General features: G+C 29.2%; 3 protein-coding genes across 3 annotated transcripts in view; 2 read left to right on the forward strand and 1 right to left on the reverse strand.

Annotated features, from left to right (window-relative positions):
* LOC123296754 (PIH1 domain-containing protein 1) lies at positions 1 to 3008 on the forward strand (the record flags this gene model as incomplete). Its single annotated transcript, XM_044878396.1, has 3 exons — positions 1 to 579; positions 639 to 782; positions 2928 to 3008. Coding segments are annotated over 3 exons (762 nt in total), but the record flags the coding sequence as incomplete, so codon positions are not given.
* Positions 3009 to 3703: 695 nt separating this feature from the next.
* LOC123296753 (sphingosine-1-phosphate phosphatase 2-like) lies at positions 3704 to 9328 on the reverse strand. Its single transcript, XM_044878395.1, has 4 exons — positions 8972 to 9328; positions 8663 to 8913; positions 8427 to 8599; positions 3704 to 7067 (listed from the first exon to the last, which is right to left on the reverse strand). The coding sequence occupies exons 1-4, from the start codon at positions 9234 to 9236 to the stop codon at positions 6650 to 6652; spliced, it is 1107 nt and encodes a 368-aa protein (XP_044734330.1). The 5' UTR covers positions 9237 to 9328; the 3' UTR covers positions 3704 to 6649.
* A 678-nt stretch (positions 9329 to 10006) lies between these two features.
* Positions 10007 to 27244, forward strand: part of LOC123296745 (cell surface glycoprotein 1-like) — a 161868-nt gene continuing 144630 nt past the window's right edge. Inside the window, exon 1 of the mRNA XM_044878374.1 lies at positions 10007 to 10120. The gene's annotated coding sequence lies outside the window, so the exon portion shown is untranslated. The remainder of the gene's footprint in view (positions 10121 to 27244) is intronic.

Consider the following 27244-nt stretch of genomic DNA (forward strand, 5'->3'; position numbering starts at 1 on the left):
ATTGTTGTTGCAGGTTTTTGTATAAAAACGAAATCCAATGATGATGAAAAAGTTTTCATTAACATATGCCATACAAAAGATCTACCAACACCTAATGAAATATCAGAATCAGAGTTATTGGAACTCTTACAATCGGAAGAGGCACCGAACTATCGTGTACCAATGAGCATTGGCCAAAGTAAGAGCGTTACTGATAAACAAGGCAATCCAGCAAAAGCATATGATGTGGCGATTAGTACACAATTCTTTAATAAAATTGAAAACAAGGAATTCTTTAAAAACTTTTTGATAACATTGGTATTGGAAGCTGTGAGTGATAAATATAATGTAACATTAAATACAACATCGGTGAATGTTTTAAAGAATCGAAAATGTATGGGTTCGTTACAACTACATCGTGTGCAAAAACGTGAAATGGATACTGCAATGGGTGTACAGCCAAAAAAACTAATCCAAGAAATTGAAACTAGTTATAAGCCAATTATATCAGAATTACGTGTACCAAAATTTAGATTAACTGGAGAACCATCAACGGGAACATTAGAAACAATTATTGGAGAAATATTTTTACCTGAAGTTGTAAGTATTGGCTAAAATCTATCTTGTAATTTTTTTATAATTATTTATGTGTTTTTTAGAAATCTGTTAAGAATCTTGAGTTGGACGTTGGCGAAGATCGAATTGTACTGAAAGAAAATCAATACAATTATGATTTAGATATATTTTTACCGCATTTAATTAATCAAGATAAAGTTTCGGCTTCTTTGAATAAAAATAATGGAGTAAGTATTCGAGACAACATTTGTACAAACTTTACTCAAGTATAAAATAATTTAATTTCCACTAGTTCTGTATATTTTTACGTTTCTATTATGCTTTAAGAATGAAATAAATTTTATTATAATAACACCTTGACAATAAATTGAAAGTCATGAGTGAGAGTTTTCAAGCCACTAAATTATTCAACCTGCCTATTAGAACATATTGGTAAAACAGCCTATTACTAATTGATCAACAGTCCTTCAATAGAAACGATTGTATGATGGAATTACTTTAAAATTCGTATAATTAAAAACCAGTACTAAAACGAAATATCTTATAAACATAATGTAAAAGTCAATATATTTTTATCGGGAGGTATCAGAAGTAGGTTAACAGTTTACGATGCTAGGTGTAAAATAGGCATAATTAAAACCGTTACTTGAAGATCAACTCGATGGATTTTGTAAGAATAATTATTATCATTTGAGAAGATACAATTTGAAAAGATGCAAAATCATGTATCTTGTGCTCTTGCTCCCAATTCTATGAGTTACCAAGTATAGGTAAGCATAGTATAAAACCTGATTTAAAATGATACATTCAGGATTCAGCCTAGTTTGTTTTACAAATCGCCTGTAAAATTTTAGTATTGTTAGTTGGCTGTCATAATCTAATTAATAATTATAACCGTACTGAAATTCCTACATATTCTTTATACAAAACTCGATTTTGATAACGTGTGCAAGAATTTTTACATTAGTTTTAACATGGAAGAGAAAAAATTATTTGTTGGTCTTCAAATTTCAAAGTGTATTTCTAACATTATTATCCAACGACAGATCACCATAAATTCCTCATTTACCCCTTATTAGACTGTCAGTGGCAAAAAATAAACAATTTTTTACAATCTATATATTTCATTCGTCTCCGAAATCGATAAATTTTTATTGGACATTATTAACAGTGCAATATTGATAATTTAAGAAAAATAATGTTTCCACGGTTATGATGAGTAAAATATATTCATTTTCTTCGACACATGTATAAGAGTTGTCAAAAAATTTATTCATCAATTATTTCGCATTCATTTTATTGACAACATTAAAAATTCATTTGTTATATAAAAAAAATATTCATTTAAAAAACAATTATACGACAGTTCTAAGTTCAAACAAAATGATAGGAACATATAAAAGTTTGTTATTTGCTAAATGGGCAATCTATTTGGAAAATTTTATACCAAGAAAGTACGCTTCTTCAATCATCGAATATGATGGCTAGCCAAAATTATTTGAAATATAGTATAAAATCTTTTAATTATTTTTATTATAGACCTCAGTTACGTGATATTACTACTTCACCACATCTCAAACATCATAAAATTGAAACTATGGGTTGCAAGAATCCACTTACGAAATCTAAGACACAACATTTAGACTTAGAAATTTTATGTTGTGACGATAATATCATGGAAAGTATGCACTATAACCATCGTTTAAATCAGATGTAAAAACAGGTACACACAAATATATCTGACAGTGGATATTTCGTTTTAGTACTTATTATTTTGGAAAATCTGTGGGGAGTAGTCATGAAAACCAGGTACACTCTGTGTCACAAAAAATGCACGTGTTTTACCATTCTCAGTGTTAACACCTAGAATGGTTTAAGTTTTCCGTTGATTTGATTGACCCATGTTTGTATAGTTATTGAAAGATACATACTAACGGAACGAACGCTGAAATAGGAAATGAATCAAATAGGAAATTTTCTGAAATAGGAAATGAATCAAACGACAATTTTTCGCTTAGATAGAAGTAAGTGCTTAGAGACTTCTGTAACGAGTAAACATTGGTTACGGTATCGTGATTATTATCACGTCAAACTTAAATATACGTTATGGGCTAAGTTCTGTAAGGGAAGATATTTTCGTTTTCAATGTTCCTGCAACTGTTAACGATTGCCAAGTGAACTAGAAAAATCGCGACTGAACCAATCACGAACGTTAGTTATTCATCCGTTTAGTGAGAAACACTAGATAGGATAGAATCACTCCGGGTAACTGGACTTGGATATTAACCTTTACTATTGATAAGTTCACTCCTTATATAAAATGACTGTCTTTAATTTTTCATAAACCAAATAACAATTCTTTATTTTTTCAGATATTGAAATTAACTTTGCCCATTTTGTCATCGATCTAAGAAAAATGCCATTCCTCATTTTCTACTTGTCATTAGGATTAATAATATTTTGTTATTTATTTTGAGCTAATAATAAAAATATCTTTAATGGTTTTTTTGGTCTATTATGAATTTTGTTCATTGATGATTAAATTTTCAGATAGTCAAAATCAGCAGCATAATATATTTGCAATGGCAACGGTAATGAACAATTAGCGACTGTGTTTCTCATAAAACATTTAGTGCCATTTAAATTATCACACTAAAGCCGAATTTGCGTTTTTTCAGAAAAGCTGTAAATAAAAACGTAGCAATTTGCTATTAATGAATAAGATGGAAGTAAAATAACGAATCGTCGAAGCTAAAAAATTTTTTTAAAATTATTTGGATGTTGTTTTTTGTGCCAACCAATCTATGTACGAAATAGCAATAATTTTGGAAGAAATTTGACTGATTGATAAAATTATTTACAGCTTTTTTTCCTATCTTCATATATACAAAATATTTCGAATAGAACGAGCAGCGAAACCTGATGTTAACCTCCGAAGATTACAAATTTTGTCTTCAAATTCCCGAAAGATAAATTTTCGAGACGACAGTTTTTGTTGTAAAATTAAATTTTTTATAATAATTAAAATGAATATTTCAAATTTATTTTAAGATAAATAAAAAAATAACAAATATATTTAACGTTTTTAAAAAAATAAATATCACATATTTTATGGAAAGTTTACAATTTTATGAACATATTACGGTATATAACTTATTAAAACTTTTATTTATAGCTTTTGTTTCTTAACAAATCGCTCCACATTAAATTAATAAAAGATATGGCATTTAGATAATACATAACTTCATAATTTTGATATAACAATAAGAGGTAGCTTATTTTTTTGGACTTACAAAATTGTAATAAGTCAAAAGTTTGTGTTTACTTAATTTTCTTAGATGATCAAAACTCGAAGCAAGCACGATATTGAAATAACTGTTCTTTTTAAGTGAACATGGCATGATTTTAAATTGTCATACCAGTTTAAAATTGATGCATATGTGTGTTTCTTCTTGACAATCCACTCTCTGACTCTATCCACCTGTGCCCGACACTTAAAAAAGGGGCACCGCCGTTGTCCAAGAATAGATATTTAAAATTTTTAAAGTGCCGAAGAGTCGATTATTTTATTAGAATAAGAAAAAAAAGTAGACATTCAATTATAATCTAGCAAGGCAATTAAAAGTTTTCCAGTGCCATAGCTCTAAAAAAGCAGCTCTCTGAATATTACCTACTTTTGCTCAGTGTTGTTAGACTACTAATGTATACGCGCACACAAATTTTGGACTTCTTGCAAATTAGTCAAAAAAACATACGCTAGCTTTTATTACTATAAGGATTTTATAATTTTCCTTAGTCAACAAAAATTATAATTTGAGAATTTTGCTAATTTTTTTCCGAACATTTGTACTTTTAGCATAGTAACCAATTGTTATTAGTGATGTTAATGATAATAATACTACGTTAAAATTTACTACAGTAATACCTCGACTGAGACCAACCTTAGTTATCTTTACTAGTCAATACTACATAATCTATCATATTTCTTTCACTAATCTAATATTTTTTATCTTAAGGATAGCCTAGCAGTCACGAAAGAAGGAAAAAGGAGCCTTCTTAAAGCCAAAAGTTGATCGCTATCAATCTCCTCTTTGCAAAAATTACTGTCATTGAAATCTAAACAGCCTTAAAGTAGATTCTTTTTGGAATTATTTAGCTAATTTCTACGGGCATAAAATCCTGTGTTCCATTATAAAAAAAAAAACTATAAATTAAACTCAATTGTTATCAAAGACAGTTTGATACGATCGGCTGTCTCATTGTATCTTACGATTTTGTTAAGAATCTGCAATGGATGCCCCTATGACCCGTCAATGTCAAGATATTACTATATTCAGTTATTATATAAAATTTTAATTATCTATAGTTAAATAAAATGTTTCATATGTGCTAGCGCAATTTGTGACGAAATATTATTTTTAATATTAAACTGACAAACTTGTCTACCGTAAATCGAACTTTAAGTCGAAAAAACTTCTACGTTTTTCCATTACGTGGACTTTAAAAGTTTAACAATTCGAATACAAATAAAAATACTGCTTCTAATATTTGAACCTTAAAACTTTGTATTACAAAAATTATTAAATAAGAATTCTTAAAATTTTGTATCCAGAAGCCTCTTAAAGATTAACAATTGCAAATTCTTCTTCCTCCATTTTACGACAATATGTACTTAACAGCAGTCTAAATGTGAAAATGTAAGATAAATATGTCTTCATAAAAGACTACCCTCTATTATTCGAATTCTTTTCGAGTTCTTTCTTTAACATAAGGTGAAATTTCTTGAAGCATTTTTTACTTTCATTATAATTCGACTTTAAAGAAGTTCGATTTTAATTTAAATCAATACTGTAAATGGATTAAATTTTACTGTAAATTGGTTATCACAAGTTACGAAAAATGCTTATCGTAGAATGGTTTTAACCAACAGAACCGATTAATATTCAATTTTAAAGTGATAACTTCATAACGTGAATATTTTATTTATAAATACGAAATCAAGTACAAACCATGATTTTTGATGGAAGTACAACAATTTGAGAAGTAGAATCAAATGATGTTTTTGTATCGGAAGACGTTGATTCTTAATTTTTTTATTTTAAATTTGAAACAATGTTTACTTAATTCGGTTTGCTGTTAATCGAAAGTCAAACTGACCTTGAACATTGTGAAGCTCTTTTTTTATATCTACTTATGCGTGAATCTAAAAAATTAGAACTTTCGAACATATTATTATGGTATAGATTCTATTTTAATGAGTGATAATTTATTTATTTTTCATTTTATTAAAAAATCCTGTTTGTACAGTGGAATTCGTCTATGACAAATCGCTTACAATCTTTTGACTCGTTTGTTCTCCCGTGCAATATCGTGAAATTTATGTTTCAACATATTTTATAAGCTCTAAAACTAAAGTTCATAGATGTTCAAATTTAATAAATTATCGAACTCCTCCCGAATTTCATGTAATTGACCGTGATATTTTGTTTAATTGGACATTTTAACACGATTAAGTTATTTTCCATATTTTTCTGTTTTTCATTCGGAATGAGTAGGTAATAACGTATTTTCCTTTAGCGTCGATCGGTTATTCGTGCACATACAACTTTTTTACGTCTGCTATGGCTCATTCTTCGTTGCGAGGTTATATTATAACTTGAAGCAAATTAGTAAAATTAAACTTTTTTTCCTTTTATACTTCAAAAGTTGATAATTAAGGCTGCTACAACATCCAAGCTAATGAATGCTGTCATGCTGGTTATCTTTCCAAAAATCAAAAATATCTAGCCTTACAAAATTTTATATCTATATTCTTTTTCTTAAGTTAAATTTAGAAATTTTTGATAACTTTTCACATATCTTATCAAACTTTCGAACTTTTCTTAGTTACTCTTGAGATTCCTTAACTTTTCCACAATATAGACACTCTACGGGAGGAGCCTAAGACAAACAGAATTGATCTTACATTTGTTATGTTTCATCGCAAAGGGTTCTCTGTGACCTGACTTTTGTTTTCCTACAATGTAATTAAAAAGCCGAATTTCACTGTACTTTTTTAAATAGAATTAACTATACTTTAAAAAAAATCTTAACACTAAATTTCTGTGTAAAATGTAGGTCTTTCAATACCAAAGTATCTAAAAGCGATAGGCAATGTATACAATGTATTAAATCCAATTGCTAAGCATGCTAAGTATTTATAACTTAGATCGACAAATGTTTTATGTTTATTCTCAAGTGTATTTGCTGATTTTTTTAAATTATCAGCATTCACTCGTAAAACTGTACATAATGTTGAATATGTTAACCATTTTGTGATAATTTTTGTAAGAGCAATTGTTACGAAACCTAAAGCTGTGCGAAAAACTGCTTGACCTAATTTAGAATATGAAGGCCACATTATTGTGTAAGGCGGTGTTAGTTCTGGATGCGACATTTGTCCTAATTGATAATTCATCCATGCTCCAATTTGAGCACCGACACATACTCCGACCATCATTGTTGTATCACCCCTAGAACAAAAAATTTGCAGTACAAATAAATGACTTAAGAGATTTAAGATGTCAAACGTCCATTGGGAATATGAAAATGAAGAAGGAAAGCAGTAGAAAAAGAAAAAGGGAGGCGTATTATTGTAGAATATCATATTCGAACTCGCCTTTATCGTTCATCCAAATAATTAATTATTAGTTTTAGAAGTACTAGTTTCAGTAACTAAAATAAGTAAAAAACAAACAAATGTGTGAAAAATGAGCGAATTCTATTTTCAAACGACATATTTTTGTAACAAATATGATAAATAATATACGTACGAAAGTGGAAAATCTCTGTGGCGTTTTGGTTGATAACAACAGTCAACGCAAATTTTATCCCAAAAGCATGAGTTTACTTTTTAAAAGGTTTTTGACGTGCTGAATACAAATCTGAGCGCAAAGTTGCTTCAGCACGTCACGTTTTCATGAAATTTGTCCCCTTAATATGGAAAAACTTGTTTTCTCCCTAAATTCGAATTCATGTTTCACTAATGAATAATTTTTTCTCACCAATCATTCGCCTTTAAAAGCCTTTTTGAATTTTTCATAAAATTTTTCCAGGAAATAGAATAAATAACTAGAATTAATTAATTAAACCTAAATATTTATATTAGTAGTAATAGGAAAAATTAAGAAGTATTTTAAAGGAAGAGGGGAGGAAAAGGAAAGCTTTCAGTTTAAATATGAGAAAAACATTACATAGTCACAAAAATTGCACATGTTACAAAATTTCAAATATAACCGAAAAACGGATTATTCCCTTTTTTTAGATAAAAGTATTTCAAAAACCTTATACATTAGAGAAATTCAGAAGCCAAATTCGAATTCATCACCCTAAAAACTATAAGATATGCTCTATTGCATCAATGCGATACAAAAAAACAAAACAAATTTTTTCGACCATTGATAATTAATAATTACAGTTTAGTTAATTTTTATGGTTTTTATGCAAAATAATCTTCCTCTTTTAAGATTAATCTTTTAGCAAAAGGCGGTGAAAATATGAAAATATTTGCTGTAATGGAGAATAAAGACTTTAGTCTCTTATCATTAACCGTTTTTCATTAAAAAATTTATGTAAATTCACTTTTAGAATATTAAGCACACATAACCTCTTTTTTCTTATTCCAATTCCCAAAATAAATCAACAATACTTGAAAAAAATTTTTAAGGTAGATACTAATTTTTTTTAAATCTCGAAGTAGATAAGATCTTAACAAGTGTGCTAGCAGCATCCTACGTCTATAGACTTTTTTTAAAATTAAAAAAAAAAGGCATTTTGGAGGAAATACAGATTTTAAAGAAATAAATTTTTGGTACATAGCGGGAGTTTCTTACCTAGTTGGTGTCCATTTATCCCCACTAGGATAATAAACAATCATTAAAATCGACACCGTTAATAAAATTATAGGTGATTTTTGATCCGTTAACAACGAATGATCCAATTGATCAACCAGTGGCACTAAAGGTATCATAAGTGCTAATGCTAATAAAATTCCAACAATGATATCCTAAAAACATAAAAATATCTCAAACAATTACTACTGGAGTACTAAGTACAAATACTAACTTACAAGAATTGAATGCATTCCTAAATACAATCGACTCAAACAAACAACAGAACTCCAGAAAATAGCAATAAACAAACCAACCATAACTGGATATTCGTATCTATCCATTGTATAAAGTAACACGGAAAAAGGTATAGAAATGCTGACCATAGCATGTGTTGAAGGCATACCATACTCTAGTGACCACTTATCCTGAAGTTGTATGACAGGAGGTCCTGGTCTTGGCCATTTAATTATATCTTTTAAGCCTTGTCCTAATATTTTTAAATGATATTTTATTTTGATGAATTATTATACAAAAAATTGTATTACCTATGTACATAACAATGGCCCATACTAAAATAACTCGACGTCCAACAGCTCCATCGACATTCCAAAACCAGGATGGTATAAAAGTTGCATAGAATACTTCATCCCCCAAAGCTGTGCCCAGTACAAATAAGTAATACCAAAATTTATTTTGTACAATGAATTTCTTGGAATTTTTGTCTACATTTTCTAACTTTTTAACACCAAAATATTCTTGGAATTTCGACACTAATACTGGATCTTTTAATTTATTTATTACTTGTTCCATGTTTTTTTTTTCTTATAAATTATTAACTTTAACCTATCTGGTCTGAAGTTTTTATACAGATGATAAAACCATAATTAAAACGTATCACAAGTATTCATAAAAGATTAATAAAAATTATGCAGGAATGCAGGTACTTCTATAACGTAATCTACCGAAATAAATTAAAACATTCAACTTTAAGATTGATAACTAAGATAAGTACCTTTAAATAATTCATAGTTTTAAAACTAACCACTAGAGTGAGTTTACTTACAAATTTGCAAATTTAATATTTTTGTAACAAAAATTATCCCCCAATTAAAAACGTTTTAGCTATTGGGGTAATCATTAAATTAATTAACGAAATAAACAAATTAATTTAGATATCTTATTTTATAAAGCTAATTTTTAGTTTAAAAAAAATTCTTGATTCAAAATATGATTCGTTATAAATTACGGTTTAATAAAAACCCTAAAATTTAAGTGTACGAATCAAAAGTTTACGTTAAAAACAATTTAGAAACAATAAAATAATAAAATTTTACTTGTTTGAAAAGCATAAATTGTATGATTCATCATAAAAATAAAACTTGGATAACATTCCCCTTTGGTCAAATTGAATATATTCATATAGTTAGGGGTAGTTTTATCATTATTATTAAAATTATACCTACCACACCCTTGCATAAGATTTGGTTATTTTACAGCTTTGTTGGTACTGTTTCCGCGTCCTCATGAGCAACAGACCAATGATAATGTAGGAAATAAATGCGCAGAGTGGGGTAGTAGCCATGTTGCGATGTAAAGTTGCGCGCTCCAGTCCAATTCACGTCTTGTAAGTGCAACGTCAAGGCTAGTGCATATACGTGCAGTGTTGAGTTTTTTAAGGAATATTTTGATAATTGGTGAGTTTTTAGCTTTTTATTCAATGAACATTTAGTTCATTTTTTATTTTACATCCATTTTGATAAATTTTTGTTTATAATTTTGTGTATGTTATGCTAAACACAACGTTTTTTATATGAAACCACTGATGATTTAAACTAACCGGCCGGCATTTGTTATACAATTTTTTTTGTATTTATTTAAAATGTATGTAGTGTTTAATGATATATTTTTGGAATTAAAGTAAAAATTCAGTTAAAACAACATTAATCGTTAAATTTTGTTTAAACTCGTGTCAAGATATGTTAAATTTAAAAAAAAACATGAGGGTGCTACTTAATAAATTCAATTTAAAATTGAATCAAACAATTGGACAGCTGCTTGCATACATTTATTTAGTATGTTCTTTTGCCTTATAACGTCTATCTAATCGGGATGAATAGTATTCTATACGTTGTCAGTTTAGTTTTATTGGGTATTATTTTTTCCCATACCATTCGTAACATCGCAGTGTTGCAAAATTTACTGTCTGAGTTAATATCCATGAGTTTTCGTTTTAAAACAATTTTTTTTTTGAAAATTAATTTTTATGCAAAATTTTATATTTCCATTTTTCAATGTGTATTTAAAAAAAAGGATAATAACGCCATTTTTTCTAATTGTTATTTAATGCGATTTTTATTAGCAAAAATAAGCCCGCGTTTAATTTGTGATAAACTGTTCTTCGCTTTTACGAATCAAAATTTTGTTTTTTTAAATTGAAATATGGTTGAAACTTGTATAGGATGGAGTAAACAAGCTAATATTGGATTATAAAAAATTTTTGTTTTTTGATTGCTCGAGATGTCTACGCCATGAGTAGATAAAAGAATTAGTCATATATTTCAAATATCTTTTAATCCTAATTTTACAAAATTCAATCAACTTGAAAAAGGGATTGACCATTTTCAAGGCCAATGATTTGTTATCTTCAATTTATTAAAAAAAATATGTGATCTTTGTATGTAAAAATATCGATAAGTAACCAATGAGAATGAATTGTAAAACAAATAAAATTAATTTTTGTTTCTAATCGTGACATTTATAGATGGATTATGTTTACTGGTAGCAAAATATAGATATAACAAAATGAATGTAATTGAAACTGGTTTCAGTTTATACTTCTTAATTAATTCTTATTTTTTTCAAAATAAGATTCCGTATCAATTCTTGTTCTTTAATTGTATTTTTTTTATTCCCGTAAAATCATTTTAATTCTTCAAACCGCTTTTTAACTTGTTAAAGGGCTTTCTTTAGATTATAGATTTTTGCTGTTGTTAACAACACATTTTAAGCCGAATTGTAAGAGAGTAAAGCTTTTTTAAAAACTTTTTCATGATGCTTTAATCCTAATTTAGTTACCTATATTAATTTTAGATTTTTTTGATTAAATTGTTGTCGAGGGCTTACAGTTTACTCATAAGTGTAAGATTCAAGCTGGAATAATTTTAAGACAGAATTATCTAGATTTTTTATATTTATACAGCTTTATAGATGTCATGAGTGTGATAATTAAAATATTTTTAAGGAAGAATTTTACGGAATTGCACGAAAACTAAGGTTCTTTTACATAAAGATAAAACAGTTTTTATTAAGGACCAGCTAGTTTTTAAACCGGAGAATATCTACGTAAATCGAAATAAAATCATATTTCGTTGTCAGCAGTTCATAAATTTGAACCACGAGGTATCTTAATTTGAATTTGTATTCAATAGACAACTACCTAAGAATTTTTGTAATCATAGTTTTATAAGATTGATATCTTTTTGAAGCCTTTTTTGTCGATTTCTCAGAACTTGAGAACCTCTTTTTGAATTTTTTTTTAAAGAAAATTGTCCATATCTAATAATTTCGAAAGTTTTGAGATTATGTTTAAATCAATTGGGATTCCGAATGATTATCGGTTTTACATAAGGCTGCTACGACAAAATTATTTTTGCATCAAAATGACGTGCTTTCATAAATGATTAAGTAATTTCTTCTACAATCATGGAAAGATGAAAATTCAGGGAATTTCATAATAACTTATTTTTATCGTCACTCTGAGCAGTTATAAAAATTAAGTAAGAAAAACAATTGACTGAGTTAACTGTTGAAATACCCTGTATAGAAGGTGTTGAATGTCAGTGTTTGCATTATTGTTTATAAATTAGAAGAGTTTAAAAAATTAAGAAAATTATGGCGGCCATTTAATTGGTTTTGAAAAATTTACGAAGCTACCTGCAAATTTTCAACTCCCTGTCTAAATTCATAGTTTTGGAGAAAATGGACATCAAAGTTTTATGCTAATTTGCGATCTCATGGGTAAGTAGTGATTTTCTATCACTAACGGTTTACATGATATGTCCTACGGACACAAGTTCCGATTGATTTATGTCGCTCATTAACGATTTTTTACGCCCTGAGCACGCTAAAAACATATTAGCTTGATATTTATTTTCGTTTTTGAGTTACCATGTTTACGGGCGGGCAACCGGAAATGGATTTGATGATTTTATTCGTAACATCAATATTTTTAATTTAAGCGTTACAGACTTGGGACTAAACTTAGTATATCTTGATATATATTTCATATATACTGGGTATAAAAACGTAGAATTTAACCAAATAGGATGGTTTTCCCGATTTTGAAATTTTTCTAGGAGTTAAAAACTGCTGAATTCCATGCGATAGTTATTTATCTAGAATTAATATTGCACATGTATGGAAACATTTCCGAAGAAATATAACAAGGATAATTTTTTTTCGATAAAAATAATCATGTGATAATTTTAACATAAAATATTGTTATTTGTATTTTTATTAATGGAAAGTTTTTGAATTTAAAAAAAATAAGGATAAACAATGAATTTTATGCATCCTATCATCTGCTATAGACGAAGAAACTTGAATAGGATGGAGCCCAGCGCAGCGCGTGGTGATGATGATGATGATGGTGACGACTACTACGACTGCATACCGCACTATGACCTTGAAATGATACCAATGACCCATCTGACTCGTAGAGTCCGCTCCGACAATCATCCGACATAACGATGTTTGCCATATATACTTAATATATTATTTATATGCTTTTTTTTAAAGTGTTTAACATTAACATTATACAGAAATGAATATTATTGTTAATATGTAATATTATTCTTTGTGTATTATTTATTATTAAGTATATGAATGATGTATTATAATTCGACATTCATCATTTTTTATTATCATATAATTGAGTTTATTGCTTAATTAACCCTGTTTTTAATACAGGGTGCTTTTTTGGTAATACATTTTTGAATTTTAAACATCGACGTTTATTAATAGAGCATATAAATTCTTATGGAAACCACCAAAATTCATAAACTTTAGATTAGCTTAAGGAGGCTGACTCGCCACTACTAGAAAAAAATAAATTAGTAGATAATGATCTGAATTTTTATTATGTTGTAATTAACGAAAAATATTATTATATTTAAAAAAAATGTGGGTATTGATCAATTACGAGAGTAATTAATTAATTAAAAATACCCTAAATAACATAACCTTATGAGGATGGTTATGTTATTTAGTGTATTTTTAATTAATAATTACTCTCTAAATTGATCGGCAAGGTACCCAAATTGTTTTTGATATTTGACTAAAAATTCGGATCATTATCTATCTACTGATTTATTTTTATCTAAAACTGGCGAGTCAGTCTCTTTACTCAACGAAAGAATAGTTTTCCAGAGTGACAAGTGAACTTAAAAATCTAGATATGCCAGAGAATTTCGAGATTTTGAAAATTTTAAGCAGTTTGAGTTTCGACTGAATATCATATTTTCTAATCCATGTTTCCAAATCTATACATTTAGCAACAATTTTAACAAAACATCTTTGTTTTAGGATTCAATTTATTTGAGCAAATAATTATAACCTGTATATATGTAATATATATCAAAGTATACTAAGATTAGTCCCAAGTTTGTAACGTTTAAAAATATTGATGCTTCGAACAAAATTTTGGTATAGGTGCTCATTAAATCACGTAAAGAGTCCCATTTCCGGTTGCCTGTCCGCCCGTCTATGAACACGATTATTCAAAAATGAAAACAGATATCAAGCTGAAATTTTTATAGTGTGTTCAGAAAGTAAAAAGTGAGGCTGAGTTCGTAAATGAGCAACGTAGGTCATTGGGCCTTCAGAAATAAACAACTTTTGTTTGAATCATTTTTTCTTAAATATCTTTTATTCTGAATTTTCTTGAAACATAGCTTAGAATACTTTATTAAATTAGGAGCTATGATGCCCACAGATATAAACACACACGCATATGCGGTTAAACTTATAACACCTAACTTTTTGTGTCGGAGGTTAAAAGATATACAATCCATGATAATTGATTTTTAAAGTGGTTTGCATGGCAACAATGTATAGTAACTAAGTTCATCCAAAAAAAATATTTTCCGTTTTATAAAAGTGTAAATTCCAAAAAATAGTAGTTTTAGTCATTAGTCGATACAGGTGCGAGGAACTAAGATAAAAGACAATATGTGCGGTGGTATGTGGTAAAGTTTTGTCAGTACCCTATAAAAATGTTCAATCAACGATCGTCAAACGGCTCAACCTTCCACCAGAAGTTACACGTCAGATAAGGTCTGTGGATGGTGGACTGTTTACTTGGTCCTTCAAATATTAGAAGCTACAAAAAAAATAAGGTTTGTCTAAAAGATAGTAAATATTTGGATAATATACGTTATTTTTATCCGGGATGGAGCCTCGCTATTTTTCTTGTTTTTTCTATACTTAGTATTAAATCTTTTTTAAATTTTATTTGTATAAAAGATACAAAGAATAAATTGAAACAGGCGGGAGTGAAACGGTTTTGTTATTATATTTTTATGAATTTGAAGATGGTTAATAAGCCTTTGATAGATGGATAATATGACAAGTCATTATTTTGTCTATTTTATTTATAATTTTTTTTTCTATTGTATGACTTATTGGTCACAGTTATTGTCTGCAAAGTTCAATGTCTGTTATTTATAATTTTATGATATACATCAAATAATGTTTATATCTTTTTGTGTACTGTCACTCCAGTAACTGGTGACACTAGACACGTATAATTCGAGATACGCGAGATACTTTGGGTATAGTTTTGTTTCTTAGATCGCTGAATTGAAATTCCACGGTTATCAAGCCGAAAGCTTTACGCCAGTATAACCTTACAAGAAAACCTTAAATCACAAAACGCGATGTAAAGATGCTTTTCTGGTGTTGTTTGAACCCCTTGGGGGAGTGTGAAACTAAGTTTTGGAAAAAAAAAGTTATGCTACCTGTGTAATACATGAAAAACTGCAAAATTTCGGACTTTTTTCAGTTTAATTTAAATAAAAACTATGAGCTTATGACACTAGTTAAATTAATTATATTGAAAGTATATTAAGACATATGCAAAGCTCCATATGTCTAATAGTTTTTCAGTTATGGAGCTTGAAAAATTTACGTGGTTTTCAGAAATGTTAACATTTTGAGTTTTAGTTATGTAAAACCGTTAGAGATAGAACAAAAGTTTAAATGTAAAAACTATTTCTTACAAAAAATAAACCACTTTTGTTTGAAACAATTTTTCGTAAGATCCTTGTTTTCTCGTGAGGGAGCAACTTAAGACCAAACTTTGGTGTCAATTTTCTCAAAAAAATATAAAAGAGGAAAATTTATAGATAGCTTTAATCAATTAGCCATATGAAAAATTTTTGAAAAAAAAAAAAAAAAAAAGTTTTCTAGAAAATACTTTCAAAATTTTTGAAAACTAGGCCAAATGCGACTGGAAGTTTAAAATGATAGTAGCAACTAATGTCAACAGCCCATAGTTTTTGAATTTAATTGTATAAACTGAAAAAACCAAAATTTTTGCCGTTGTTTTGTAAGTAGCACAACTTTTTTTTTGCTTGCAAAACGTACTTTCTCGCTCCCCTAAAAGGTCCAAATAATATACAAAAAAAAAATGCATCTCTACATTGCGTTTTTCGATTTGAATGTAAAATTTGATTTTTAGCTTGGTTTTGCACGTTTTGCGTATTTTTCGAGAAAGCACATTATTATTTTTATTATCGTCTTAAAGGCAAAATGTTGTAGTAAATTTTCTTCTAAAACGAAGATTTTGCCAAGCTAAAAATACAAATTTTCAACATGAAATAGTAAATATTAAAGCTTGAAGCAGCAGGATTCAGCTTTATTACCTCGAAATTTTGATTCATTGATTTAAACAACAAAGGGATACTTGAATTTTATCTCGCCTACCTCGAACTATACACTCATACTGTCATCAGCTACCGTAGTATATATATTCAGAACGATGCGATCCAAACTTATCTGAAGGAAGGGGAAGGAGTGAGACACACTTTATGTTGTAGTAAAGTAATAAATAAGTTAGTAATAATTAGACTTTCCCTTTTTTGTTTTGTTTGTATAACTTCTTTTTCGATTATAAATAGAATTATTTGTCTAATTCATTTTATAAGGGGGAAATTTAACATCGAAGAGTTTTAAGAGGAGGAAATTTTATTAATATTTAATATATTCGAAAGTTGTTCTTTTTGCATTTTTTGCACTATTTCGTTATAGGCCTTTTCATCATGTCATAAGCGCAAGTGCAGAGTTATTTTTTCGTACTGACAGCAATAAGTAGGACTAAGATAGAAGATATTTGTTATTCATTTTATCTCATTGGTTATAAATCATTTAGTACGAAACAAATGTGAATCGTGATTTGAAAATGAAAAGCCCTATTAGATGTTGACAAATTTCGTTAGATGATTTTCTGGCTTATGCGTGGAACCAGTGACGAAAAACTAAATGGTTGAAATTAAGAAATGTCGAGGTTGGCATTATAGTGTTTTATGTATACTCTGCTTCACAAAATTTGCACAGGTTTTACCATTCAATTTGACTGGTAAAAACCGTTCAAATTTTGTGACGATGAGTATACTTATCTGTTATTGCAGCCAATTAATCCTTAAGACAGCACAAAAATCATTTATAATCCTTATATTTCGCAAGTTTACGATAAATACCCCTTTCATGGCGATTGTGAAATTTTCAATTTAGCCGCAGGCTTAAAATTTATGAATTGTTGTTATTTTTTTGTTTAAAAAAATCGTTGCAAAAATTGCAATATCTTCATCGACTTCAAGACTTTTTTCGGACAAAATGATTTTTGCAATTATCTTCTTGAGAAAAATTTGATTACAAGATTTCCCTAACTATTTCAGAAATATCTAACAATTAATTTCGCTTTGAGATTAATCGACACGTCAACTTCAGCTCCCACAAGCGTCAGTGTCTGAAAATTTTTATAACAAATGCTTGCATCATCGGAGATAGGAGAGCGGAACTGAAGAAAAAACTGCATCTTTTAATAAAATCTTAAAAAAAAATCACTCGTGTAACAAAAGCCTTCAAAATGAATTCTTAATTTATTACACAAAAATTTCATGATTGCTTGGGATATCATGTTTCAAATTGCTTAAGGCTAAGCGGCGTCTAATCTTATAATTTATAAATATTAGAGTTGATCTTACAAATTTAAATAATAAAAATAGTTAACTTAGAATGCACCGACAAACTTGAAAAGATGATAACTGATACGTTTCTAAGAAAGTGGCATATGAAAACAAAGGCGATTATTTTTATAAAATTGGTGTTTGTGGGGGGAAATAACCATAAAAATTACGTTTTTTTTTGCCGTAAGAAATTCAATTGGTTCATAAACTTCTGATGGCTTCAAAATGTCATAGATCACGTAATCCACAACAGGGTACAAGTTACTTATTTATAGAAAATTTATTCAGAAAATATCAAAATAATTTTTTTGCAGTTAATTTCTATGAAATTTTTGAGAATCATTTGAAAGGTTCTTGAACTAAACTCTTTGTACCAAAAGACCGCAAAATCAGAGTTGCTAGATCATTTTGATAATATAAATTGCTAAAAAATAACAGGTCCTTTGTTAGCCGGAGCGTTTTTTCCCCTAATCTTAAATTGTACCTTTTCGAACGAGTTACATCCTTTTAGAAGTATTTTAAGAAATTTTTAGTCGATCGAAAGTATATGAATTTCGTGAAGCCCAAAATAAATGTTGACATAAGATCAGCGCATGGCCAACTAAGTTTCAGGTCCTTGCTTTCACCTTGTTACCATTGACGTTGAATTAGTTTGTTGAATTAATTCAAAACTTTTTGAAGGCCTTAAAAAGCGATAAACCGATTGAATAGTGGTTTACAGCTAAAATATGATAATTGGCAACTATTGTCGTTCTACCTTTTTAATATACAGTTTGGCAACCATCTCGTTAGCCATTTAAAAGAAAGAGTCTTCAGAAAATGTATTGTGTGTGTGTTATTGCCAAGTAGTGTGCGAACAAGACTCCCATCTAAATCAAATGATATGATTGCGCGCGCATCACACAATACATTGCCTGAGGACTCTTTCTTTGTCTTATACATGAGACGTCCATAAAACTTCCATAAAAACTCTTTACTTTATATATTTTAAATGGCTACCGAGATGTTTGCCAAACTGTATAAGAATACTATTATAAGAAATGCAGCGCAAACCAAAATTTGGTAGGGTTATTTCTTGGTACAATCCGTTAGTGATCGAATATAATTTAAAAAAATTAATTAAGACAAAAACATTTAAACTGCTAAATTAATCAAATTTGTCTCATTATCAAATTGTATTTACAAAAAAAAAAAAATCTAATTTATCTAAAATAATACCTTCCTTAATACTTAACACGGATACTTGAAATATCGTCGAATAACTAACGAAGTTGGGCGTTAATGTACAATACATTAGGGTGGCTTGTTGTTTATTTCATTTGATGATACAATATGTTATTTTCAGTATGTGGATTATTTAGTAGCTTCACATTTCAACTTAGAAACTTGTTTTTAAAGTTTGTTGCAAAAATAAAAAAAACCAACGTCTGTTGGTTGTATCTTTTTAACTACGTTATGGTTGACTACACCTGTCCACTGCAATCAAAATATTGTACATTTTAATAATGTTTGTTGTCTTTGTTTTATTTATATTTGTAGAGTAAATAAGTTGATATTATTTTATTTATTTTTTTAAATAAAATTTTGTAATGTAATGGTTGCAATTCTTGCAATACTTTGTGTAGGTATTGGTACGTGATTTATAAAATTGGTTATAGAAATTTATGATTCTACTATAATATTTCGTTTCGTATTGAACTTTCGTTAGGGTATCCGTTTCAAATTGTTAACAATTTAAACATTGATTTTTTTAAATTTTGATTTTTGAAGGAAATAAAAAAATACTCGCGAGCAGCAGAGCTCTATCGCTAAGGTCATATTTCCCCCCATTAAATGCTTTTAATTAATTAATAAGGACCACGCACACAATACATGCTGATCAAAAGTTCTTATGGACTCAATCCTCAAAAACTTCGAGCTACGGCCCCATGTTGGTATAACTTTTGAAGGACCGCAGCTCGGACTGAAAGGATTTTAGAGGGTTGAGTCCTTAAGAACTTTTTATCAGCTAATTTTATAAAGCTAATTTTCTATGAGAATCTCCGGGGAATAACATCTACCCACTTAGTGAAACAGTAAGTGATCGGACTAAATTTTTTTCATCTCTTAAGATAAAGTATTCTAATTTCACGAATAGAAAAGTGAAGTTGGTTTTTAAAAATCTTTACTTGTGTGCAAGATATGAACGTCTAAAATTCCTAATTAAACAAAGAGGAAGATACCCACTAGTGACGTCATCATTCGTGGGTTTCGCCATGTAAAACTTTGTTTTGCTAAAAGGAGATGGATAATCTTTGAATGCAATCTTTGATTGCTTATAGCTTTTTTGGTTTTTGATTTTATTTTAATTTCACTTTCAAATTTTGTCATGATATCATGTCTAGTTTTACATTTTTATGGGTAATAATGGCCAATACGATATCAGGATTATGTCCTATTCTACATACCGAATTTCAGCTCATTTGATATAAAGGGTGTAATTACTGGTGCGCAAAAGTTACGGGAAACAAATACTTCGGCGGAAATATCACTAAACATGATATATTTAATAATTTTAGGCATGATCCAGTTAAGATTTCTTCGAGATAACGCATAAAATATGAAATAAATAAAATATCATCTAGAGAAATTAAATTGTAAAATATATTGATTTGCTTTGAAAGAAGTGCATGTTAACGAAAGTGTTCAAGCATAAAATTTAAAACTAAATACATTGTATAAGAAGTTTGCACATTTATACATTGATCTATCTAAAATGATTGATTGATTTCATTGAAAATATTTATAGTTTTGTCAACTATGCAATAAATAAAAATCTTATATAAATGGAAACTTTTAAAATTTTTTTACACTAAGTGTTGTTCAAACGTAGTCGCTTCTGTTCCGCTCATGGTACCTCAAGACAATAAAATAATTTATAGTCTACGTCCGTATCATTTGTAAAAAATAATGTATACGGACTACATTGTCGCAGAGCAATTATGATAATTGTCTTTTTAATATGCATTTGTAATGTGACTTTGTGAGACCATATTCGGTGAAATATATTAGATCATTCTTTTCTCGTGAACTATTTAAATATTTTTATACTCTTTAAAAATTTTGAAAAATTAATTTTTTTCAAAAGATAATCGCAAAAAGAGTTTTGAAAAATATATACATAGTAATAACAGGTTAAGATAGATAAAAACAGTAGATTACACATTTAAAAAAAATGCATTATTATTTTAAAATAGTTTTTTTAGAAAATCAGAAATAAATTTAATGTCATATCATAGTTTTGTGGATTAAAATAGTACACGGCACACACATATCACAGAATACAAATAAAAAAACATCACAAGCAGTTAACGAATCAGAGATGGCGGGGAAGGGAGGAGGCACGGTTCAGGTGTTCGGGATTATATAGAGATAGAGATTGATCATGGAACTTTTTTCGTCTGGATAGGTTATGTATAAAAATGTCGTGTGGCCAGCGGATCGTGTCCGACGTCATAATAGTTTGCGTTTATTTTCGTGCTATTCTCGAAGACTTAGTTACAATATAATTCTTAGCTAACCAGGGAGCCAGGACCTTTCGATGTTAACTCAGCAACAATTTGGTTTTATTTCTCTAACTTTTGCTGCCCTGCTACATCTAAGCCATCTGAGGTACCATCTAATAGAATGCAGATGGCCATGCTTTTTACTCCCTTACTAGTTTCGTCCAGAACAACCAGGTCAGGACGAATTGAACTCCGTGCGCCCCGGGTACTTGTCTTCTGATGTTTAAGACAGCATCCGAGGGTAGCCGCGCTCCACTAGCCAAACGACCTTGTCCTGCAGTAGTCGTCCATTCCGTGTTGCTGAATAGACGACACGTGTGGAAGTGTCTCAATGACATAGCCACCACGTCAACACCGTTTATCACCGTTCTCGAATCCCCGGGTTCCATTTAATGGAATGACGCCGAATCGACCTCATGATGTATAAAACGGTAGATAGTATGTCTAGAGCCAGGGCTCTTTAATTCTCAATCGCAGGAAAAATTGGTTATCAATTTGATTGAATTTAAAAAAAACTTTGTGTTTGGGTATTTGCGATATCTACTGCTGATTATGAACTCGTTTTAATGAGCTTTTTATGTCGCATACACGGAATCAGTCGAGTACATCGACTGCATGGGAGTTGCTGGCATACCCGACTCGAGTTGAAATCGTAGTTTCAACTGTGTAGGGTTGAGTAAAATTTTGCAGGTAACTTCATGAAGTTGAATAGATTGACTACATGGCCACTTCATAGTTGCCTGATAGAATCCTTATTGTTAAAATTTTAAATTTTGATATTAAGGCCAAACAAATGCTCCCACACTTTCAAAATGTTCCAAATAAAAAATTGATATCTCACTTATTAATTGCTTGCCATTATTTAATATAAACCGACAATTATTGAATCAAACAGGACAGAACAATGGCGTCAACTACAGTGAGTAATGTTGCAATAGATGATGTTTAGTCGGATACCTTTCTAAGAATTATTTCCGAGTCCAATTATCCACCCACTGATGTATGAAAAATTTTCATATCAATAACCTTTTTTTAAGAGATTATCGGAACAAACTTGAATTAAAAATTAAATATTAATAATAATAATAATAAAAGTTTCTTAGAAACTTAAAAATAGTTGTTTTAACTCAAGTGGAACATATCAAATCTATCACAATATAAAAATAATAATAATAATAATTTTTATACGTAGAACCGTTGGTGCGTCTGTTTGCAATTATGCAAAAGTTCTTTATAGTCGAGATGATGGTTCTTTGATGTATTAGCAACAAAACGAGCTTTATGACTGGATTCCCTTCTCGTTGAGCTCTTTGGCGAGGTCTTTAAAAAAACGAATCCGAGCTGACAATTTTCTTGTCTCTATATCTAAAGTCTAGACCATATGCAAAAAGTTGTAGAGAAGTTGGTGTCTAAAAAAAAGATTTTACTTATGTGATAATGTTTGTTTATTAAGTTGGAATTATCTAGCGAAGCAGACGTATATTGGGACTAGTGTTTTTAAAAAAAAAAACATATTTATGATGATTCACGATATGTTCGTGTAATAGAGTGATAAAGTTAAAAATGGCATTCTGTAGATAAATATTTTGAATAATATATAAAATGCCAACCATACTTGCATCTGTAAATCTATGTAAATTATATTTATATTTATTAATAGTTGGGGAGCTAATCGTAGTAGAAACCCCTTTCATAACGCTAAATTCAATTTTGATATATTCAGGATGGCTACAAATCGAGAAAATCGAGAATTATCAAGAAATATGATTGGTTGAGAAATTATATGAAAATCTTAATAATATAAAAAACTAGTCCCAAAATAGGATTGATTTTTATGTTTCTTGAGTTTTAATTACCTTTGACAATTATTTTTATTCAAGCATAATTCGGAAAAACAAGATTGAATCTTACGTTAGAAGGGACAGGGGTTTGAGAAATCTTATGTATGCTTACGCAGGGAGTGAAAAATCGTCAAAATCATGCTTACGTAATTAATGAATGACCCCTTATGATTTTTTCGATGCTGTCAGATATTTAATTTTTCGGATTTCACCGATACCTACTCTTCAAAAGATACCAAGATATTCAAAATATTTTGCGACTTTCTTGTTTTTAATAATAAATACAAAAAGAATACTCAAATGTTCAATTCATTTGGCAACTAGAGTAATTCTTGGGATACCGCTGGAAATCTCTCAATTTTCCAAAATATTGAGCTTCTTATTGAATATCGGATGATATCTTACAAAATACTCGGCAAATCATGTTTATTCTTAGTATAAAAGTACAAAAAATGGAACTGATATTTGTATTTTTTATGCTCCTTCAGAAAATCAAGGAGATTTTTTTGTCTTCGATTTCGTTAAATTCCGTACACAAGGTACGAGTAATTTTATCTCAAAAAGTACAAAAAAAGAGTTTTTTCTATCATTAGATGCATAGTGTTTGAGATATTGCCCAAAATGCACTACGACGATTTTCTGTATTGGATCGGTTTAAAACTTTTTCTTCTAAAAAAAGGATTTGGGTCCTAATCACTTTAAAAATATAAAAACTTAGTATAGATACATAAAATGGAATTTGCTGGCTAAAAATTCGACCTTTTTACGACGGAAAACTTCAGTGTGACTTTGTTCTGTATTCTTAAAAAAAGAGAATCAGAAAACTTTTAAAGTTGATTATGTGATTGTGCCCATCCCCTGTTACATTAACTCTTGACCTATAACTCTAATCTGATGAATACCATGTGTGAAGAATTATTTATGTTTTATTACTTGACAGCAGGACTAGTTCTTCGTATCAGATCAAATGCATCTCTCGTACTAATTAGTTTTGTATTGTGTTTTATAAAAGTTGTTTTTACATTGTCATGCATGATTTTTATAAGCCATTAAAACTTGAAAGTAGCCGTTTATAGATTCTAATTGAGAGTGATAATGTTGAATTGGTTTTGAATGCTTAAGTTTTTCTAAGTGCCCCCTCGAAAGGATCTCTAAATACTATCGATAGCTATTCTTAAATTAATATTCATTTGAGATAAAAATTACTCTCAGAGTCTATATTGTTTGAATGGCCGACATCTACTTGAAAGAAATACTTTCGATAACTTTTCGCAAGAATATTAACAGTATAAGAATAGAAATGCTCAAATGGGATATTAAAGGTATCAAATGGTGCTCGGAAGAACCAAAGGGGTATTAAGTGACCGCGAAGGATGGCAGGAGTTAAATGATCTTTTTAAGCTGTATACAACCTCCAGATCTAGAATTTCCGAGCGAAACGATCTGGGAGATGTGCGGATAAAATCTATGTGAGATGGCTGGGTCGAGATTTTATTACCACTTTTAAGATATTGTTGTATTTGACTTTTTACACGTGATTCGATCTTGCCGATGTTATGTAAGTTTTGGCGGGTCATATGTGCAAAACGGCAAGTAGATGGATGTATTAAAATCTATACGTATCTAAAATCAACTCTCAAGAATTTTTCTTCGCTTCTTTCGAAACATAAATTTGGTTTTAATCGAGGTGTAGGTAGGGTTTTGTAGAAAAAATCAGTTCAATGTACAGTCATTATCTTGTTTCTAAATTATATGTCACCAATATTTCAGTCAAAGAAATCAAGTTTTTTTTTAGATAAAAAAGCAAATGTCAAAAGGTGTGTTTAAATCGGTTATTAATCATAATAAATAACTCAATTCTAAAGTAATAAATTTTATTAAATTATAAAAAATTATAGTTAATTTATATTTTGCTGTTTGATTACAAGAAAATTGGTATAATTGACATTAAATAAAATAATTAGTAACCAAAGTCCGTTGTTGGACAAAACACTATAATTCATTCTGGTCAATATGCGTAACAATACAATTTTTTGGTGAATAATTGAAGCATGATGCTAGGCTAACAATCATTTTGCATGTAGTAAATATCATATTTGTTTTTGAAAAGTTGTTTTGTCTGAGTTACAGAAATACGTTGTTTTTATACATATTTATTGGGTATGGTAAATTGATTATGATGTCACTATCAGTCTGATTCATAGACGGGATATTATTACAAAAATGATGTACGTAGAAAATTTTTATTCTAATATCCCGTCGAAAAATCAGTCTAATATTAACGTTAGATGCACGTATTGTTGAAATCTTATGTTGTATATTTTGAATTTTGTTCGAACAAGTAATTGAGTCTATTCTCAAACTATTCTATAAATTAGACAAATAAAACAACTATTCTAGTTCTTTACGGTGCGGAATCCGAAGCTCACACTTAAAACATAGCTAGGAACACTATCGATCAAATTACCTTTCAATCTAAACTAAAAAATCGAGTGAAAACAAACAACTGACCGAGTGAATTGTTGAAGTATCCTTTATAGAAAAGGTTGAATGATAATGATGAATATTTTCTAGAATTTTTGTTTTTCGAGAATTTTTCACAAGATCAATAGTTGACGCTATCTGAAAATTTTCAATTGCGTTTCTTTTATAGTTTTGGAGAAAATCTCTTCACTTTTTGCGTCCTGAGGAAGCTATAAAAATTTCAGCTTGACAAATCTTTTCGTTTTTGAGTAATCGTATCGACGCACCTATGAATACCTATACCAAAATTTTGTTTGTAGCATTAATGTTTTTAAGCGTTACAAACTTGGTACTAAACTTAGTATACCTTGATATACATATATTTCATCAAGTTTAAAAAAAAACAAAATCGGTTCATTCGTTTATTAGCTACGATACCACAGACGAATCGATCAGACCTAATTTTGGGTCGGGGCTTCTTTGAATTTTTAATTTATATGTTATTATAAGTATCATTAGTTTCCTTTAAACTTATAAGTACACAATTTCTTTATTTTCTCACAAGTATAAAACTTTGGTCTATGACTCTCCTCAATTCAGTTAGTAAATCAAATAATTCCAGATTAAAAACCCATAATACACATTGTTTAAAAGAAATAAGGTCAACAAATTAATAATCCCATCAAATGTGAAAACATCTAACTACCTGTGAATCAGTATAAATATCGCGAAAACAAACCGCCTTACATTGCAAATATCCATCGTGGTGTATAACGTACATGTTTGACTCATTTCCTGTTTAATAACATATTCCCCTTGAATGAAGCGACATCCCTTACAAGTACAAGAACACCACCTATAAACGTAGATAAAAAAAAACCCTTAATAGTAATGTCACGTTCTATTATGCCCTTTCGATTCATGTTTGAATAAGGTACATGTAGACGATAAGATACGCTTGGAAGAGTTAGACTAGTATGTAAGTTTATTAAATATATATTCGATGCTTTTATCTAGCTTCATATTTTATTCAGTTTAGGAAAAGTTTGTAAAACTTTTCTAGCTTTTTCTTTATTATACTGTGTAGAGTGTATTCTTATGGGCCTTGAATACGTTCTTATGATCTTTATGTATCATTGGTTCATATAAAAATTATGTCAGTATAAATAAAATCTGTGTTTTATGGCAGTGTGATCACGATACTCCGTTGGAAACAAGGAATTTACGAAGTAGACTTGTTCCATTTATTTATTCCAAAAATCAATAGATGATACGTTGATATAAAGAGTATGAACGAAAATAATTTTTATAGAAATTTCAAATTTTTGTTTCGAGAAGTGAAATATTTTTGGCTGTTGCTTACAAACTGGGAATTATCGGGGAATAAGATGGGGGGGGGGGCTATCCAAGAATAAAATGATTTTATTTATGTTTTTAGGGTTAAAATTACAACGAATTTACTGGCTACTACAATATTGGCTGATTTTTATATAAATTTCAAAAAAACTTTTTATGAGTTTTTCAATGATATTTGATATATGATTTTTGAGATTTTATCAGAAAGCGCTTATATAAATACCAAGAAACTTAAAATTTCACTTGTCTGTTTTTGAAATTTATAGAATCAAAAGTTCCAAAGAAACACGTAAATTCAGATCATTTGGTGATTAGACAGATAAGTAGTTCTCGAGACACAATCGACTATCTTTCCGAATATATGTCTA

The sequence above is a fragment of the Chrysoperla carnea genome, chromosome 3 (assembly GCF_905475395.1).
Source record: "Chrysoperla carnea chromosome 3, inChrCarn1.1, whole genome shotgun sequence".
Classification (NCBI taxonomy): Eukaryota; Metazoa; Arthropoda; class Insecta; order Neuroptera; family Chrysopidae; genus Chrysoperla; species Chrysoperla carnea.